This window comes from Elaeis guineensis, chromosome 10, assembly GCF_000442705.2.
Source record: "Elaeis guineensis isolate ETL-2024a chromosome 10, EG11, whole genome shotgun sequence".
Classification (NCBI taxonomy): domain Eukaryota; kingdom Viridiplantae; phylum Streptophyta; class Magnoliopsida; order Arecales; family Arecaceae; genus Elaeis; species Elaeis guineensis.
The window spans coordinates 34,340,242-34,360,407 of NC_026002.2; the positions used below are offsets into that span (position 1 = coordinate 34,340,242).

Below are 20,166 nucleotides of genomic sequence, written 5' to 3' on the forward strand. Positions count from 1 at the left end.
ATTACGATGCTCTTATTCCATCCTAACTTTTCAACCCCAAATACATACCCGCGGGCACGTCCTTGTCGCCACTTCAACATTCCTGACGGAGATACCAACATCATCGGCACATACTATGGAGGCTAAAATATATGAAAAAAATATGTTAAAAATTAATTGTACCTAATTGATTTCGGATATCAGTTCACATCCTTGGAACGGGTCCTTCGGAACACCTTCAACACATTGCTAATAAAGACTCTGGATAATGCCGCCTCACTGGAATAGAATATTCCACATCCAACTCGATGCACTTTAAATAGCTCTTCTTTGAGGTGTTTTCCTTGGAAGGAAAAAAAAATAAAAAATAGTATCGTTTCAAATCAATAGAAGGTTAGGTGATTTGTTATTCCTTCTCCTCATGGGACCTTCTATGTTTCATTGGCTTCTTCTCTACCTTCTCTTGGGCTGTTCTTATTTTTGTTGTTATGATGCTTCTTCTCCTTTGCTTATTGGATCGACCGACGAGTTCCGAGGCCACACAGCGATATCGGAGTTCAGGCTTCTGAATAGGAGGTCCCTGCTCCCCTGCCCTGATCCTAATCCTTATCTCGCAGTCAATATCAGCTCATATTCACCACTATCAGATGATGAAAATATTACAGTGACCGTGAGTGGAGTTATTGTCCCAGATAAGTCAGATTGGGTCGCCATGATCTCGCCTTCCAATGCAAAGTAATCTACTAGAAACCTTCCAGTTAGTAGACATGCATGCATAAATACCTACATACATATATATGCATATGTGTGTACGTCATATAAGTTATATGCTTTTCGAGAAGAAAATCTATTCTACTTAGTTAACATCATTTTGTTTTTGTTTTTTTTTTTTTTTGATGATATGAACATGAGCAGTGTCACTGATTGTCCTCTGAATTCATTGCTCTATAAGGAAACGGGAGATTTTGCAAATTTGCCACTTCTCTGTGATTATCCAGTCAAGGTGAGTCCAGTTTCTTATGTGATATTAGAAGCATAGAGCACACTTATTTTTATGATGAGCAATTTGCAGCGGCATGCAAATAATCTTGTTCCATGGTGTAAGGTGACCTGGGATCCGGACCAGCATTGGAAATGGTTGTATCTTGCGGACTTAGACCCGAGCCATCTTTTTTAATCGAAAACTTGAATTCCTTGTCTTTGATGTGGATGGCTAGTTAGTACTGAAAGCAGGTAGAATAGGATCTTACTGCATCCATTTCTCTGTTTTGGAATAAATTTGGATAGAAATTTTGATATCCGATCATATCCGGATCCGAAAATATCTACCTGTAAATTTTGCTGGATCTGGATCCGCTGATCTTTCCTTTGAATGATAAGTGCTCAACTAGCAGGCTACCAAATGTATTCTTGTTTGGTATAAATCGTTTGTTTTACTTATTTATATGCATTCAGTTTATTAAATAATCATTTGGTGTATATTACAATATTTCAATTATAATTTTATACTTTTTTATTCTTTAGATATTTTCAAAGTTCAATTGTCAACAATATTTAAGAATATTCATGACTTCTAGTTATTCTTATATTTATATATAATTTTTCTTACCAACTCTCTAAGAATATGTAATGCATGATTATTTTTCATTTGTGCTGTAATTATAGAGTAAAATAGTATTTGCTGCAAAAAGATATTAATATTTGTATTATATTTTTATTTTAAATAAATTTTAATTTTTAATATTTTAATACAAATTCAGTTAGACCAATGATCCAACTTCTTGACCAAGTTGGTTTCCATGTAGGTTTAATAACCATGCCTTTGATCCTTAGTTACCTAGTATCTTATGCATGCAATTTTGTTAAAAAATTAATTTACATTCCAATAATATCAGACTTATATTGTATTATACTTAAAAATATGAACATAACTAATATTCAACTTGCCTCCATATCCATCAAAAACAAGTATTGATATGCTTTATATCTGATTTATATTCACATCCATTTAGATTACAATCCATAGTCTTTGAAAAAATATGAATATAAATATATAAGTATCAGTATCCAATTCAATTTTAAGCCTATGTTTATGGAGCAGTATCTAATGGCCTATTTAATGGCGTCCATAAGTCCTGCTGCTCCCATGACTCTTAATAGTTAATAACATTGTTGTCTATTTAATATACATATCTATATGTATATCTACTTAAAAAATATGGACACAAATATGCATACCAGTGACCACTCCATTTTTAACCCCATGTGTATGGAGCAGCATCTAATAATGATCTTCATAAGTCATGCCATTCAGCCCATCATCCAAAGTATAGAGAGACCTATCTCACACGCTCTAGAAATTTTTAATCACCCAAGTTATATGATTTGATACATGACAAATTTTAATTACCTAAAAATTTGGTTCAAATTCTACCTTCATTTTAAGACCAATCACTTGAAATCAGGTGAGGGCCCAAGGTTGCACCACCCAAAAATTTGCCACATCTGCTGATGAAAGGGATTTTTTCAGCATTTTGGGCACCGGCTAGGTCGAGTCCGGTCGGGTTGGCTCATGTTGCATCTTAGTAGAATGGCCATATGCCAATATTCCAATTTGGGCAGTGCTCAAGCTGCAGCTTAGAAGTGTGGGTTAGGGCAAATTGATCCAGTTTGGGAACCCCATGATAATGATATTAATTCAGGTTGAGAGGAGCATCTGGCTGCCCACACCCAAAAGCCCAAGCCTAACCCAGAATTAGATATATATTGGCCCAACTTTTCACTCAGGAGGACCAATGGGCACACAAAGACTAGAACATGCATGGCTGCCTGAAAGATTACTTCTGGTCATCTGATGAGTATTGGATTTGATATGCAGGCTCAGTTGCTAAGCAATGATCCGTCTTATTTGACATGCAAGAAGCATGAATGCCAGACTTATTCAGGGAATGAGTGTGCAGTTCGCACTTGCAGTGGCTCTATTACATTCCATGTTGTTAACTTCAGAACTGATGTGGCATTTGTGTTCTTCACCGGCGGGTTCGACACACCTTGTGTGCTAAGAAGATCAGATCCCATTGGATTTTCCAATCCTAATAGCCCATTGTATGGCCATCTCTCCAGCATCGACTCCTCGGGAACATCGGTATTAAAAATTTCCTTTCAGTGTTCAAAATTGCATGGCTCAACTTGGCTATGGGACCATAATTTGGTCATGATTGCATCATTTTTTTCAGATGAAGGTGACATGGGTCAGTGGAGACAATAGCCCACAGCAGGTTCAATATGGAGATGGAAATTCTGCTACTTCCCAGGTTACAACATTCACACAAGATGATATGTGTGGTGAGTCCTCCCTCAAGTTTTCACATTCAGTAGGTTTTTAGTCTTTTCTTAATGTTTTGAATTAGAGATTAGTTTCTTTTACAAATCAACTAAAGAAACCACAACTAAAACCTTGAATAGTTTCATTAGGGTTCTGATACCACTAGTTCTTAAAAGATGAAAATATTAAATGTGCAAGTATAGCTGCAACAATGCATCCTTCTGAAATGAAACAAGGCAGTTCATAAAGAATATACTAGATGATGTAATTGAATGGTTTCCTCAGAGAGCGAAACACTTAAGATAATGCAAAGCAATAGTATAATAATCTAGTTTGCTCAAAAATAAAACAAGAGAGTAACAATATCTCATGTTATGCAAGCAGACAGCAGAGATAATCATAATTTGTTCACTTTTTTTTTCTTAATCTTTTTAAACTAATATTTGATACATTTGTCTGGCTTTGTTTCTATACATTCTTTAGGTAAAATGAGCCCAGCCAAGGATTTTGGATGGCATGACCCTGGATACATCCATTCTGCTGTCATGACAGACCTCCAACCTTCTCAGAAATACTCTTACAGATATGGAAGGTAAAATTCCCATTTTCCCATCATGACTTCATATTATAATGGGGATGTAATATGGGGAAAAGGGACTTAGTTTTGCTCAAAAGAAAAAAAAAAGGAGGCTTATCACAATGAGTGTTTTAATGTTTATTCTTAGTGTGCTTCTACCCAATATTATTGTTCGTCTAACAATCAGAGATTAATTCTTGCACCAAACAGTGATTCTGTTGGTTGGAGTAGTGACCAAATCGAATTTAAAACTCCACCTGCTGCTGGATCAGATGAACTAAAATTTATTGCTTATGGTGACATGGGAAAAGCTCCTTTGGATCCATCAGCCGAGCATTACATTCAGGTAACCAAAGGACATTAGTGGAACTCCTCCTGTTGTAATAGATTACATTGGAGAAGCATATCATCTTTGTAACACTTCCCTCCATTAACAAAATCATGAGAACTACATACTTTCAAATTAGTATCTTTCATAATTGTTATGTGTTTTCCAGTTAAGTTTATCAATATTTATTATCATTTTGATTCCTGAAAGTCCTTTAAGTTATCAACTTATAACATAAAAATCAAGAATTGCATGACTAAATGCTTCCATGGTTCGACGCATGCAGCCTGGATCCCTGTCTGTCACTCGAGCTTTGGCGGATGAAGTTGCATCCGGTAACATCGATTCAGTTTTCCATATTGGAGATATAAGTTATGCCACAGGTTTCTTGGTTGAGTGGGATTATTTTCTGAGTCTCATCACACCAATTGCTTCCCATGTTACCTATATGACAGCTATAGGTAACCACGAGAGGAAAGTCTCTACTCCTAAACATGCAAAAAATTCTTTATGAAATGGCACTGATAAGAGTTAGGACTGTCTATAACTAAATCATGGTATACAAGTCACTTGATATTATTCAAAGTGTCTCATATGAAATATTAGACAAATTTCGAATCAAAATATTATAAAACTGAATTCGGATTATGACAAGCCATTAATTTATTACAGAGACCATCCATCCTCTGGATCGGTGTATGAAACACCAGACTCTGGTGGCGAGTGTGGAGTTGCTTATGAGACTTACTTCCCAATGCCTACAAATGCCAAAGATAAGCCATGGTATTCAATCGAACAAGCAAGTGTCCACTTCACTGTGATTTCCACAGAACATGATTGGACCGAGAATTCTGAGCAGGTATGTCTAGTTTTGGATTCTTTCAATTTTTTTATTTTAATTGATTTTATCTTATCAATGATCAAGTATGATTCCTGATTGCTTTTTCACAGTATAATTGGATTAAGAAGGACCTGGAATCTGTTGATCGAGCAAGTACACCTTGGTTAATTTTTACAGGGTAACTTCATATGACTTGATATTCCTAATATTTATGGATTCTCAATCTATAAATGAGTTCAAGATTAGTTACCTGTGTGATAGTCGATTAGCATTTTAAATTTTGATATCAACTGATAGATGATCTTAGTATGATGGACAATAAAATAAAAATGGCCAATGTGATGACTATTTCATGTTCAATTAATTACACAGAGAAATAAAGCACCCATCCTTATCAATTTTATATGCACTATGCAACAGGAAATATATGTGGGATTGATTCACTGAGGTCGAATACAAATAATTTGTAGTAATTAACATGTATTATGTTAGCTTTTTCTCTATCATAGATAATTTAAACAATCTATTTTTGAATCTTTGGAGTTGAGTATCACAATGGAGATTTTTGTAATTAGATCATTTTAAATTCCACCTTCTTTTCCCTTTTAAAGTTGGTTATCTATCTTCCACATATAATTAAAGTCTCTGAAAATCAACTCAAGAGATTAAAGTATTCTTTTTTTTTTTTTTTAGTATCCTTCATAATTTTGCATTTGATTTCAATCAAGCTTTATGCATTATTGATTTTTCTTATTTAATAGCTAATTCCAACTTTTCACCAAAAAATAACAAATTCTAACATGATCATATTGGTTTTATCAGGCACAGGCCCATGTATTCATCAAGTACTGGGATACTTCCAAATGTAGATCCTGAATTTGTTAAATCCGTGGAGCCACTTCTCATGGATAACAAGGTATCAATTTATATATAATGTTACAGGGTATATAATATCTAAAAGATAGAAGCTTTTTTTTTTTTGGCTCTTTCGTAAGTAAGCCTATACAAAACTTCTAGCCACATATTAATTTTGCATAACATAAGATAAGAAATATGGAAGGCGCGCAATTGAACAGATTTCTTTAAAATAAACAAAGGATGGTAGTATAATAATATTGTCAAGAAGTTAAAACCATTCTTGTTCCTATGCTTATCTTATCGACTTCAATATATTTCATTATTCTTATGCTAAAGGTATTTCTAGACAAAATTATGGTCCAACCATGTTTAGTTGTGACACCTATTATATAGAAACTTGACAAAAGTTAAACTGAGTAAAATTAGACCTTGAAATATCTTTGTTTCTTTCAAAGAAAAGGAAGCATCATTTTGATATATTTTAATTTGTTTTTAGAAAATCATTTTGAGACCAAGTAGAATCAAGAATAAATCATATTTCATATTTTACGACTCAAATGTTGTGCTTTCTTATGGTTAGGTGGATCTTGTGCTTTTCGGCCATGTACATAATTATGAGAGGACATGTGCAGTTTATGATAATGAATGCAGCGGAATGCCAACAAAAGATAAAGATGGAGTTGATACTTATGATAACAACAATTACACAGCACCAGTTCATGCTATCATAGGAATGGCAGGATTTACCCTGGACAATTTTCCAAGCGAAGTGAGTACTTATGTGTGCAAATTCTAAGGCATGCAGCATTAAATCTTCTTAACCCTGCATATGTATGAAATTTATGAGTAACATCTGATGCAACTTAAATAATGGAATTCATAGAAAATACTTAAATTTTGATGCATCTTATTCTCTATGGTGATTCTTAATGCTTCTCTTCTATTTATGATTGACAGTATGGCTTATATAAAAACATATGTGCATATCGAATAAAAAAGTTGTCAAGGTTACAATAATAGGTCGCTCAAACCCCTTTTTTGCCAATGCATTCCTTTACTTACTTGTTCAAATATATGTCTGGCTAGATGTTATTTTAAATCTCTATTAATTTTTAAATATATAAAATAGAAACATGTCCATTATTATTTGAACATTGGGTTTTGTTATAATGATTAATATCTTTTCAATTTTGGTGTAGGTTGAAAACTGGAGCTTAACAAGGATATCTGAATTTGGTTATGCACGGGTACATGCAACTAAAAACGATTTGCAAGTAGAGGTCAGTTAGAATAAATTAGATGCTTTGATTCATAGTCTACTCTGGTCCAAGTTTACCTAAATTTTTGCTCCATAGTTAAGATTATTTGTCTTGAAAGCTAAAACATCTATGACTATATAATCACTTGTTTCTTAATAAAATTCAATCAGAGGCTTTGATTTCCTGCAAGTTGTCTTGACTACAATCATAACTAGAAAAATAGTAGTTTTTTTTGCTATAAAATTAATTTGGTTGCAACTGCACTTTCATCCGCTAGATGCAAATTACCTTGAGACTAACTTGTATCCCTTGTCTATTGTGATCCCTACATCTCTCAGCCTTTTCGAGCAAGCCCTCCATATGAAAATATTTTACTATTATATAATATATTATATTATCATATTCATTAGATTTTACCAATATTATGCACTTCAAAATATGTTCATATTTACCTTGTTCTCTTATTCTACTAAGTAAAATTAAGTGTATTGCAATTTTTCTAATCTTTTTTTATTAAAGAATATTGTTAACTTGGTAACTCTTTTTTCTCTTTTTTTTGGATGGCTTTCAGTTTGTGAATGCGAGTACCAAAGAGATACGAGATAGTTTCCATATCATCAAAGGAGGAATCTAGGATCATATATCTAGCAAAAGATCATGTAATATTCATCACATCATGTATGATGAAGGACAAAATTGAGGGAAAAGTGTAAAATTTTTGTAATCACTGGCAATGCAATACAAAATTTTCACTTATAATATACACTTTTTGATGATTTGTAGAAAATTAAATTTCCATGAGTTTGTTTCTGGCACATCCAATAGAAGATTCAAGTTGAAGAACTATAGCAAAAGAGAAGGAAAAAAAAAATACAAGATGTACAAGCAATTTACATGATTTAGTGGGATAACATTGTCGATGTTGAGAGCAAGAGAAGAACTTCAAAACCCATTGGCAAACCTTTATCGAATGCTTTTACTAGGATATAATACAAGCAAAATTGAATTCTATCAAATATTCACAGTTAAGCATGTTTGGTCGAGAGTGATACTATCATGCGTGATCTCTCGGGAAGCCCTTATACAATAGCCCATTTTATTCAACATTCTAAAAGATGCCTTTCTTACATTCTTCAAAAATATTGGCTCACGATTTATATGCCTACATATTTTCTTTAACAAAACCCTGAAAATAAGCAAAAGGAACGAGCTAGGCATTATGCAGCTGATTATGGATTTCTTTTACAAAAGCCCTACCATCCATATGGAGTTCTTCTTCCTCTTCTTTTTATTCTTCCTTTTCTTGAAAAAAAAAAAGTGCCAAGTAAGCTATGGGTATTTGTGAGGCATGTGTCCTTGCCACTCGTTTCATCATAGAACTGTTATTTCCCGACCGCAATAAGAAGACAAAATGTGTTCTTTTTCTAGTATTGATTATTACCATATCCTATAAATATAGCTAGCCAGGGTTATCTTGGTCCATTGGCATCTCTCCTCAAGGGGGATGTGATCAAATTCATGATCCGTTAAGCTATGTGCATCATTTGCCACCATTGTTTGCTGAAACAGGGCTAGGTAACAGATTTCCAAGTTGGTACAAGCTGATTTGATCATTTGACTCTCAACAAAAGTATCACACTAACACATTTAATTTTATAATCATAACATCAAAAATAGTATAAAAAGTGCCTATTTGGCCATGCATCGAATGATTTGCCTGTTGTAAGTTTGCTTTATAACTATGCCTAATATAAGCAAACACAACATATCGATACAATATATCCATCTCATTTGCATACAGACCGATATAAACTCCTTTTATTGCTAGAAAACAATTTACTACTTTTTTCCTTTTTTTCTCATATCTGGGTCTGAACTTGGAGCCTCTTCCTAGTACATGCACCAATAGAGAGGACAGCATCCTAAGCACAAAAAAGTAAAACCTGTAACCACATGAATGTTAAAGATTTCCCCAATGAAGGCAGAGAAATGATCATTGGCACAAAATGGATTAGTGAAATGTACTACTACAAGCACTATTAAATTCACCAGAAGGACTCGTACTAGCTCTGTTAACAGGCCACATGAGAAAATTATTAAGAAGAACGTTGTCTGGAAATAGAGAAGTATGTTTGCAATATTGGACCTCAAGGCAAAGTATGTCCTTGTCTTTCTTCATTTATAGCACCCAGAAATTATTTTGTGAAAACTAAATTTTACTTAGAATATTTAGAAAGACTTCCATTGCCAAGAACCAAAAGAATTAGTGAGCACAAAAAGCTTGCTTGCTCCTGCATTGGCTTCCATGGTCCAAAGGTCTGTTACAAACTGAACCAATGGAGATCATCTTGTTCATGTCGATCTTCTTTTCGACTGCTGGTCTGACATAGTGCTGGCACACACAAGGTATATTTATGCTTTGAATCACAGAACAACACTCATCCAAAGGTCGGAGCACTGGTTGGTTGATCTGCACATGCTACTTGCATGCTGTTTGCAGCTGAGTCCAATCACTGCTACAATCCTCTGGCCATGTAGGATGCCCAAAGAGTAGGATTCCGATCGGATGAAACCAAGTGCTGAAAAAATTCTGGGGTTTGCCATCTCCTCGATCGTAATCTAATTTTGTTCCTCTTTGAGCAGTATTACTGCACGGGGTTGCCATTAATGTATGGTCAAATATATAGAGACTGTATGCATGCCCTAGTATTGCTTTGCTATCAGTTAATCATGAATTTTGCATGCATGAGATAGTAATAAAGTTACGGGTCTTTGATATTGAATGGCCTGGGAAGAAGTTTGGGGAACAATAAAAATGTGAACTAGTGGAAGTAAAGCCACTGCATACTCGTTGCAATTCGATGCTGTTTCAGGTTTGGAGATGTTGCAGCCAATCTTCTTTTGCGCCTGTCGTCAGAGAAAAGCACTTGCAAAATAAAATCCTCATTAATCGAAGTTATGTGGATCCTCCGATACTTAAGTCAGTGAGGAATGATCGAACAGTAAATAAAAAATAAAAAGTGACAGAGTTTCAGCCATAATTATCTTTTGACTGTTTTCTTATCTCTCCTTTATAGATGATTCGGATGTAATCGTCGAGCATGTGGTCTCACTTTTTATATTATTAAGGAGTAGTTATCCTGATTATCGGGCCATAATCATAAAGTTAGTGGACAATTTATATCCACTAACGATCATGGCATGTAGTTATTATCCACGATTATAGTATTGTGATTATATATTTGGCAGTCGGCCGTTTAACAGTTGACTATTTGACAGTCGGTGGTCGGTTATTTGATAGTCGGCCGTTATGATGCTGGTTTGATCATGAAGATGGTCAGTCGCCCATGACATGAAGATGGTCAATCGGCTATGCCATGAAGATGGTCAATTAGCTATACTATGAAGATGGTTAGTCAGCCATAATATAAAGATGATCAGTCCACCATGAAAATGATCAGTCGGCCATGAAGATGTTGCTTCAGCCATGATGACTCAAGTTCAGCCATAATGACTTTGCTTTGATCAGATGACTCTGGTTCGGCCATAGTGACTCTGCTTCGGCCAGATGACTCTCATAAGAGTTGAATTCTGAAAGTTTCTTTTCTTTCAAAACCTCACCTCTTGGGATCTCTTGATTTTTCTTATATAGGTATGGAACAAAGTGTCGATCTCGAATATGAGAGCCGACATAGAATCCAAGAGAGCCAATTCAATTATCCCAACAGTTGCCCCCCACTCCCAAGTTTAAAATGGCTTGATGCGTTAGACGATGGGAGTCAGTGTATCTTCTACTATGACTTCGAGTCCCGATTCTGTGGTCATTTTAGTTGATAATGAAAAAAAAATTTCTTTTGTTATCAGACCTTAGTCTGATTTTGTAGCCTTTAGTTCATAGTGAAAGAAATTTTTTATTATGTTATCTCTTTGAATGTTATCATCATTCGTCATAGATAACTGTTGAATATTGTCTGACTGATCGGAGTCGAGTTGGCATATTCTTCCGACTGATCGTAGTCGAGTCGGCATATTGTTCCGTCCAATCGTAGTCGAGTCGGTATATTATTCCATTCGATCATAGTCGAGTCAGTATATTATTCCATCCGATCGTAGTCAAGTCAGCATGTTGTTCCATCCAATCGAAGTCGAGTCGGCATGCATGTTGGTTCTCTTGGGACTTATTTCAATCCGAAGATTGGTATTTTTCTGTTTTGGCCCTTTGGGGCTTGAGCTAGAGCTTGTATTTGTCGTTGAATCATCTTCGAACTGGTGCTCATATTTATCATCGAATCATCTTGAGCCGGAGCTTATTATATCATATTTTAGTTGAAAATATGTTGAAAATCGAACATGTCGTTCAAATATATAATGTCGTAAGGATAACTTTACTGAAGATACAGTTGTAGATTGTTGGCATTCCATAACTGAAGGGCAATCATTTTACCATAGAGGAACATTATTGTTGATTGTTCCATTGATCCGAAATATGATCGTAAGTTGTTCTATTGTAGAGAAGTAGTCATTATTTGGAGGAACTTTCCGAATCGTCGATCAGGATTGATTCATTATTTGGAAGGAGCTTTTCGTATCGTCGATTATGATCGATTTGTCATTTGGAGAAGATTTTCGAATCGTCGATCACGATTGATTCATCGTTTGGAGAAATTTTCAGAATCATCGATCATGATCGATTCGTCGTTTGGAGAAGCTTTTTAAATGTACATCATCATTTCTCCTTATCAGCTTTGTGGGGAGAATAGGTAACGATTGATGTGTTGAAAGTGATGGATTGAGTGGTGTGGCCAATCCCACCGATGAGACTGCCTTCGAGATTATGCCACCATCGATTATTGGCTATGTCGCAGCCAATGATTTGCGACGTCGATTTAAAAGAGCGATCGAGGATAGTAGGGCTCCCTTAATTATTGCTGTGGAGCATGGCGCTCTATGTGCTGGCTCAGATAGCCTCTTCCTATGGGAAGATCGCCAGCCATTATTGATGGATATCTTGTGAGTTTTTTCTCTTGTCATTATTCTTTCAGGGTTTGTTTGCACCCCTACCTGATGTGTCAATCTGTTGCGGCCAATCCTCTGTTGCACCCGTCGTCGGAGAAGAGCACCAGCAAAACAAAGTCCTCACTAACTAGAGTTGTATCCGACGAAGACTCTCCGATGCTTAAGTCAGTAGGAAGTGATCGAATAGTAAGTAGAAAATAAGAAATAGTAGAGTTTCAACTCAGAATTATCTTTTGCCTGTTCCGTTACCTCCCCTTTATAGGTTACTTGGGTGTAACCGTTGAGCATATAGTCCCACTTTTTATGGCACTAAGGGGTAGTTATCCTAATTATCAGGCCATAATCATGGAGTTAGTGGGCAATTTATGTCCACTAACGATCGTGGCATGTAGTTATTACCCACCATTATAATATCGTCATTATATATTTGGCAGTCGGCCGTTTGACAGTCGACAATCGATTGCTTGACAGTCGGTCGTTATGATGTTGGTTTGGTCATGAAGATGGTCAGTCGGTCATGAAGATAGTCAGTCGACTATGTCATGAAGATGTTCAGTCAGCCATGAAGATGGTCAATCAGTGATAAAGATAGTTAGTCGCCTATGAAGATGTTGCTTTAGTCATGATGACTCAAGTTTAGTCATGATGACTCTGCTTCGGCCAGATGACTCTGCTTCGATCATAATGACTCTATTTTGGTCAGATGATTCTCATGAGAACTGAATTCTGAAAGTTTCTTCCCTCCCAGAGCTTCCCCTCTTGGGATCTCTTAACTTTTCTTGTATAGGTATGAAATAAAGGGCCGATCTCGAATATGGGAGCCGATGTAGAATCGGGGGGAGCAAATTCGATTATCCCAACTGGAGATATAACAGAATAAAGTTTTTAATGGACAAGATAAGAAATCAATCCAAATCCAAAATGGTTATGTGGCAGATTTGGAGGCATTAGATTACTTACAGCTGACCTGAGCGATCTGAGCAGCTAAATTGCAAGCTGTAACTAGCCTACCCTCTGGAGAAGGCTTTACTAATTTTATCTTCTTCAGAGAACAGGCGCCTTATTTTTGCTGCCTGAAAGAAAGGAAACTGTTTATACATACTAAATTACAGCATTTGGAATGCATCATTGCATTCTTTTGTTGTTCCAATTTATTTTCAGCATAATAACTCACCATTGAGTGAAAATCTAAAGTTAGTTATGTGGATTACTCGAGCAGCAAGCTATAAAACTCATCATGCACATTGTATATTCTCACTCTCTTACACAAGAAAAGAATGCAGATTGTATGGTCGTTTTCTTTCTTAAAGTATTTTTATTTGGAAATAAACGTGAGGTAGAGAGAGAGAGATGAGACACTGGTAAAATTGATGACACAAAAGCCTGTAACACAAAAGCCTCTCAACGCAAGAGGAAGCACCTCCAAAAGCAAAGTTGGAGATCTAACTAGAAGTGTTTAGTGCCACATAATAGCATAAGAGGATTTGATGCCACCACCTGCCATGGTATGCAAAGAACATGACATACCACAGCAAACACAGACACGGCAATGCAATTGCCTCAACTTCAATCGATATATATGCCATCACCCACAACCAACGAGACCACACAACCTTAAGAGAGCTAGTGAAAGACTAGATCAAAGCAAAAATGGCAAAACTCCACCACAGTTGCTTGGTCCTTGCCATCGCCCTCACTGGAGTTATCCTCTCTGGCAATAACATGGAGGCTAAGCCATGCAACGATAACTGGCAGATCCAAAAACCAAGTGCAAACAGTTTGTCAAGATCAGAGGGCCGGTGATTTTGCCATCCCACGATTGTTGTGGTGCAATCCAAAAGACTGACATTCCCTGTGCCTGCAAACACATTGATCCCGCACTTGAGTAGCAAATTGACATGGCAAAGGTTGTCCTAGTGGCCAGCCATTGCGGCAAACCCCTCGCCCATGGAAGCAAATGTGGAAGTAAGTTAGCCAACTACAAGAATATCTTTGATTAAATTAAGAACAACAAATAGCGCTCTTGTTATATAAAGAAATTAAATTGCTGAAGATAGTCGTTTGAGATTTTTTTTTTGTTGTCCTTTGGGTTTTCAGATTACACTGTTCCATCAGCAGCACAAGCTTGAATAAAGAAACAGGAATAAAGAGCATATGATGGTCTTAACGGGAATAAAGTAGCTTTTTTTCTAATGGGGGATAGCTATGAAATTTGAACGCAGACATTCTCTCCCCATTGTATCCAGTAATCTTTTACTGATAATAAAATGTTATGACACATCAACATTGTTCATTTCTTGGTTTGTGTATTATACTCTGTTTCAGTGCCTAGTTGATGGTAAGAAAACACCCTTCAAGTCGTATTTCAAACAGAAAATTTTCCTTCTCCCAAGGGAACGCAACTTAAAGAGTGCTAAATACGCTTTTTTTTTTTAATAAATAACCTTATATACGACCCAATTTATTGGAATTTAGTTATATATAAAAGAGACTATTAAAAATGCCAGGAGCATCATACTTATTACCAGCAGAGAGATTGCTTCAGGCTCATAGTTTCAGCTGAATATCTATTTACCTTCTTGTTTGTGCAGAAGTTTCTGCTGCACATTTACGAATCTTTTGAGTAAATGTACATAATCTTTTTAAATCCTTCTCAATAAACATAGTATTTTTTTTTTACTATATATTCTATTGAAAAATTACCATGACAAGCAAACGCCATAAGATGGTTGACATTTTAAGTTAGCAGGAAGAACTTTGCATATTGAGCTAGTAGAACCTTTTATGGAGTTGTGCGTATGGCAAAGCTAAGCAAACTTGATGATAAGACTCCGCCATGTTGGTTTTGTTGATAAAGTTATCCACCATATCTGTACTACAAGGCAAGTAAATAAATTGGCTGATGCAGAGATACATTTACTTCCATGCTTCAAAAGGAAGGTCACATTGTTTGCCGAGGTAGACCACCTCAGCATGTTAATAGTATTTTCTAATTGTGGGGTGACGTACTTGCAGATCGAGAGGATTTATTCAATAGCATAGTTTGGGCTATTAGAATTAGACGTTTTTGTAGCAATCTATTTAATTGTATCAAAAGGCTCACTGAGTTGAGATTTTCTATTAGGCCATTTTGGGACAAAAGGATTATTTATCATAAGGAACATGAGCTGCAATAGACCATTTTATAGTTTAAGATAAAATGATAAAGATATTTCAAATCACAGATAACTTAGCAACTTTTAGGCTACATTTGGTTAAGGAATAAAATAGGCTAAAACTTGGAATAAAACTTGCGGCTGCCAAATAATATTTGAGAAAAGGCATAACAAGTAATAGTTATGCCGATCAAACAACCTGCTATTCTTTGGTATAAAAGAAGCATTAATTGCTACTTTTTACATTTTTTGTGGATAAAAAATTATTATCCAAAACTTAAATCCAAAAAGTGGAGCCAAACAAAGAGTTGTTGCAACATTACTGTTCCCATAACTTTTGCTATTTTAATTTTTTTTCAATCCAAATGCAATATTAGGAAACATTCCATCAATATCCGTCACAGTTGCAATTAATTATTTCATAGAAACCCATAGGATTTAGATTTTAACGTGTTTAATGTAAATTTAAATATATAACTGCAGGAATAATGTATAAACTAGGGGTTATTGAATGCATGTAAAGGGGCTTTGGTCTTCGAAACCCAGTTTATAAATAATGTCATCAGAAGCATTCAGGAATGTGAAGAAGCAATGACTGCAAGAGGCAAAAAGTTCTTGCCAGCGGAGAGATCAGAATAAAGGCAAGGAGAAACAAATTCTTCTTTTATAATTTGATCACTGTCAATACTTCCATCCATTCAACAAACAAACCATTAATTCCAATTATTCACTAGGAAATTATTAAGAAAATTATTCCGTGATTCCTCTTTCCAGACCCCAGTCTCATGCCAATGGAACAGTGTAATCTGCAAACCAAAGATAGAGAGAAATTAATTCATACGAATCATATGATAAGAGAAAAATAGAATATTTTAATGTGGTAAAGCAGGTGAATTGAGGTAGCTGCAGCTGCTGTGGTATTTTTTCATTAGCTTAGTCTACAACATTTATTGGAGACCAAGTCTATCTAAGAATTTCTCAAATGTAAGGGCTTCAAAGGTAGCTCACTTCCACATTTGGTTCCCTTGGGAAGAGGACGGCCGCAAAATTTGGCAACATGGACAGCCTTCGGTACACTGACCAGCTTCTCGATCAGTGGCGGGATATTCTTACAGATGCAGACGACATCAACCTTTTTGACCTCAGCACAGCACTTCTTCGAGGGATTGACTGTTGGCCCGGGGATCTGAACAAACTGCAAACATTGGAAGATCAGATTTGCTAGGTTCTGGCCACAGAGTGTCTGAGCCTGTGCATGGAACCCACAGAGCATGACTCCGGCCATGGCGAAGGCCAGGACCATGCAACGTAGCCTGAGGGCAGCCATATTTCTCTTCTTGTGTTGTGTTTTGGTTGGAGGCCATGCTGGGTTTGTATTATATAGGGAGGTTTGTAGAAAATACAGTATGTGTGCTGATTTTACTATATATGTCTGAAGAATCCAGGTTGCATAAGAAATGGAAGGTGCCAATTAATAGAGAATTTTTTTGTCCTGGAATGTATACTGTTAGTTTCTATACTTTGGTATTGCCAAGGGTTAGAAGACCCCAGCTTGCAAGGGAAATGAAAAATATTAATCGATTTAGCAAGTATTGTTAGGGAAAGTCACCGAATAGGATAGTAGCATCATATAATTGATTCCTACGGAAGGTATGGTGTAGAGAAATTACCCTGATCGAGGCACGCATGAACATGGGTATGTGTGTGCACATGCATATATGTACATACACATGCATACACATATTTGAGCCTAAAATAAGGCATGTTTGAGTAATTTGGAGTTGCTATTTTTCTTGAAATGAAGTTTGAGATTTTTTTTTTTTTTTTTTTTTTTTTTAATTTCTTTTGGTAAGAAGTGGGAGAAGGCAACCCCTAGGCTGTAGCCTTGGCCGTAGGAAAGTGGAAATTTGTTGAAGTTGAATGTTAATTGAAGGCTCTTAATCACAGGAGGGTTGTAATGGATTCTGTCTCTTTAGGCATAGATGTCGGCCTGATTCAGATCAATAACACGTGGGAGATGATGATCTGATCAATGGCAATGGATCGGTTCGCACTTTATTGTATAAAAGCAAGTTAATTGGAAGGCCAAATGGAGGCATGTGTTGGAATCCCAATAGCAAACTCATCCCATGTTGATGGCTTTAATCCATCTTGCAACCCCTTGGGTAGACATGTGCAATCTACTCCATGCTCCAAATATATTGCGACATAAACCAATTATTTGGCAAGCAATCTCCCATTAAGTATTCAATCCTTAAGAAACAGTATAAGTCTGAAGGCAAAACACAGCTTTTTTATTGAAATTTTTTCTTAAGAACTATTTACTGAAGCTCTTCATTACATTTACCTCTAGCTAATACAAAGGAGGCCGCATCACTTTGGATTCATGAAAGCGACTTTGTACTACTCTGTCTGTGTTAGTAGATCATCTTATTTGTAGAGAAGGATAGGCTGTTAGGTATTGCAGATACAATAGTACTTATTGACGAGGCAATTAGCACTGACACAGTTCCCACACACAACCCAGCAATCAGCATCTACAGTGCATCCCCGTGCTTCGTTTGTGGTAGCTATCGGAATTACCCCATCTACCTAAAATGAAAACTGACCTTGTTAATTTCTGTTATTACATTTTTTGTTTTTTCAGAAAAGATTAGGCAAAGCCTAATCGCATTGACCATTAGTATAAAACATTATCAAGTTTCAACTATATATGTGTGTTTATCTGAGCAAGAGAGAGGGAGAGAGAGAGAGAGAGAGAAAGTGGATAGTATCAACAAGAGAACTAGCATAGATGAAGCCATAAGGATGGATTTGTTGGCCATATTTGCTGTTATGGTGTGAAGTACTATTATGTCCCTGCAAAGAGTATCAAATGGGTTTATATGGGACAATTACCTCAATTCTATTTGTGAAAAATGAATCTGTGATTGTCCAAATCAAAGAGTATCTGTTTAATGGTTCATAATACCATATATAGATACAATTGCAACATTGAGTTCCAATTGAAAAACTTTATTGCATCTCTTCCTATCTTCCCATACTAATTTTCTCTACCCCAATGAGATGTCCCATAGGTATTGTTGTGGAAGGATGGCATCATTAGTCCTACATCGATTATGAGTCAAAAAGGATTCTAGTTTATAGGGGATGGAATCTTCTTTCCCCCGTGAGGCATTTTTGAAGGGTAAAACTATGAGTCCAGAGTGAACAATACCTTATGTGTCGAGCCACGAACCCTTGGCCGCAACATTGGTGGCCTATGTAAGTTGAGAATTTGTGACTATGATATACCTTCTATCTCACGCAAACTCTTCCTTAACTAGGGTGTTATATTATAGAGGGATGGCATCATTAGTCCCACATCAATTGTAAGTCAAGAAAAACTCTGACTTATAGTGAATGGAATCTTTTTTTCCTTATGAGGCACTTTTTGAAGGATAAAATCATGAGGTCCATAAAGCCAAAGTAGATAATATCTCACGTATCAAGCTATAGCCCTTGGCCACAATGGGCATCATGGAAAGCATTAAGACAACCGTTAAGAATTAGTGAAAAATCTTCTTTAAGATACTACTCCACTTAATTTGTTTGCTAATTCTCTCCTAAAATTTTTTCTTAATTCTCTTCTTGATCCTTCCATCAAAAAGATATGGTTGATGGAAAATTGTGTGGCCATCCCCTTCTTTCTAGTGATAAAATTTTGCATGATGATAAAGAGATCAATGTATTATAAAACCTAAAAGGATGGCCTTATTTTAAATGTTTCACCGGTTGGTCTAGTATGATTTTCTAACCATATAGAAGTCTGAGATTTATCATCCATGAAAATCTCTTGAAAAATTGAGAAACTTTAAAGCTAGCTTGAGCATTTAATTAGCTCATCCCGGTCCAACTGGGTGCAAATGGATTAGGTGGACTCAACAACATGATGAACCAAATATTATCCCATCCATATATGAGAATAAGAGAGTTAATAGCACAATTAGGTTTCCATGCGACCTCATATATTACGCACCTATGGTCCAGGTTGAGAATATGCTCCCAACAAAAATTTTTCCATCAAATTTCGGCCAAGATTGAGATTGGTACCCCTATTCTATTAAAAAGGAGGTTGTAGGTTTACATGTCGTTTATCTTTTCGGAGACAATTTGGAACAATGCAGAGAAGATTAACAAGGCCCTTGTGCAAGGATGACATGCACAAATCGGGAAAGGGTTTATATTGTTCATATGCCCTTTCAATCTTTTGAATTTTTGCAAGATATGTATGACTCCGTATATATAAAATGATATTGATAGAAACATTACTACACAATACAAAACATACACTTGATTAATCCATTAGCCCATACAACATTGTCAGTTGGACTATATATTCAAAAGCAGTAAAACAAAATGAAAGCTTATTCGGATTAGCTATGTCAACTGAACACTTAGCATGAAATTCTCGTGGATCATAAATCTGCCATCCATATTTTTCCAAAACCAAATATTTGTGACCTTGTGTGGGAGGGAAATCTAAGCTACACTCTACTTTGCACCCCCAAAAGGACCCCTCTTTGTCTATGTAAAGCTTGTAAACTCAACACAAATTTAACAGTGTTTTAATGCCAACTAAGGCAATCTCATTGATAGAGCTCTTGTCCTATCTTTACTCCATCGGCACCATTGCCAAGATGCAAACTAACAGGTTCAAATCAAAAGCATGTCGGCAAAGCAATATTTTAGGTTGTAACTTATGTTATAAAAATACAATTAGGAAGATTAATTGGATGGAGGCATAAATTAGGTATACCCACCTATATTATGACTTTTTTGTTGATGT

At 36.0% G+C, this 20,166-nt stretch overlaps 2 protein-coding genes and 2 pseudogenes across 2 annotated transcripts; 3 read left to right on the forward strand and 1 right to left on the reverse strand.

Moving 5' to 3' along the window:
- The first annotated feature begins 347 nt into the window (after nt 1-347).
- LOC105052471 (probable inactive purple acid phosphatase 27) lies at nt 348-7,913 on the forward strand. Its single transcript, XM_010933287.4, has 13 exons — nt 348-714; nt 895-982; nt 2,858-3,124; nt 3,216-3,324; nt 3,788-3,896; nt 4,092-4,227; nt 4,496-4,687; nt 4,865-5,068; nt 5,161-5,228; nt 5,873-5,966; nt 6,489-6,677; nt 7,108-7,188; nt 7,739-7,913. Exons 1-13 carry the CDS (start codon nt 401-403, stop codon nt 7,799-7,801), a joined length of 1,914 nt encoding a protein of 637 aa, XP_010931589.1. The 5' UTR covers nt 348-400; the 3' UTR covers nt 7,802-7,913.
- A 5,920-nt stretch (nt 7,914-13,833) lies between these two features.
- Nucleotides 13,834-14,312, forward strand: LOC105052470 (uncharacterized; annotated as a pseudogene).
- Nucleotides 14,313-16,121: 1,809 nt separating this feature from the next.
- On the reverse strand, nt 16,122-16,665 carry LOC105052469 (uncharacterized). The gene is made up of 2 exons (XM_010933286.1): nt 16,347-16,665; nt 16,122-16,144 (listed from the first exon to the last, which is right to left on the reverse strand). The coding sequence occupies exons 1-2, from the start codon at nt 16,663-16,665 to the stop codon at nt 16,122-16,124; spliced, it is 342 nt and encodes a 113-aa protein (XP_010931588.1).
- Nucleotides 16,666-19,472: 2,807 nt separating this feature from the next.
- LOC114914586 (U6 spliceosomal RNA) lies at nt 19,473-19,568 on the forward strand (annotated as a pseudogene).
- Nucleotides 19,569-20,166: the final 598 nt, after the last annotated feature.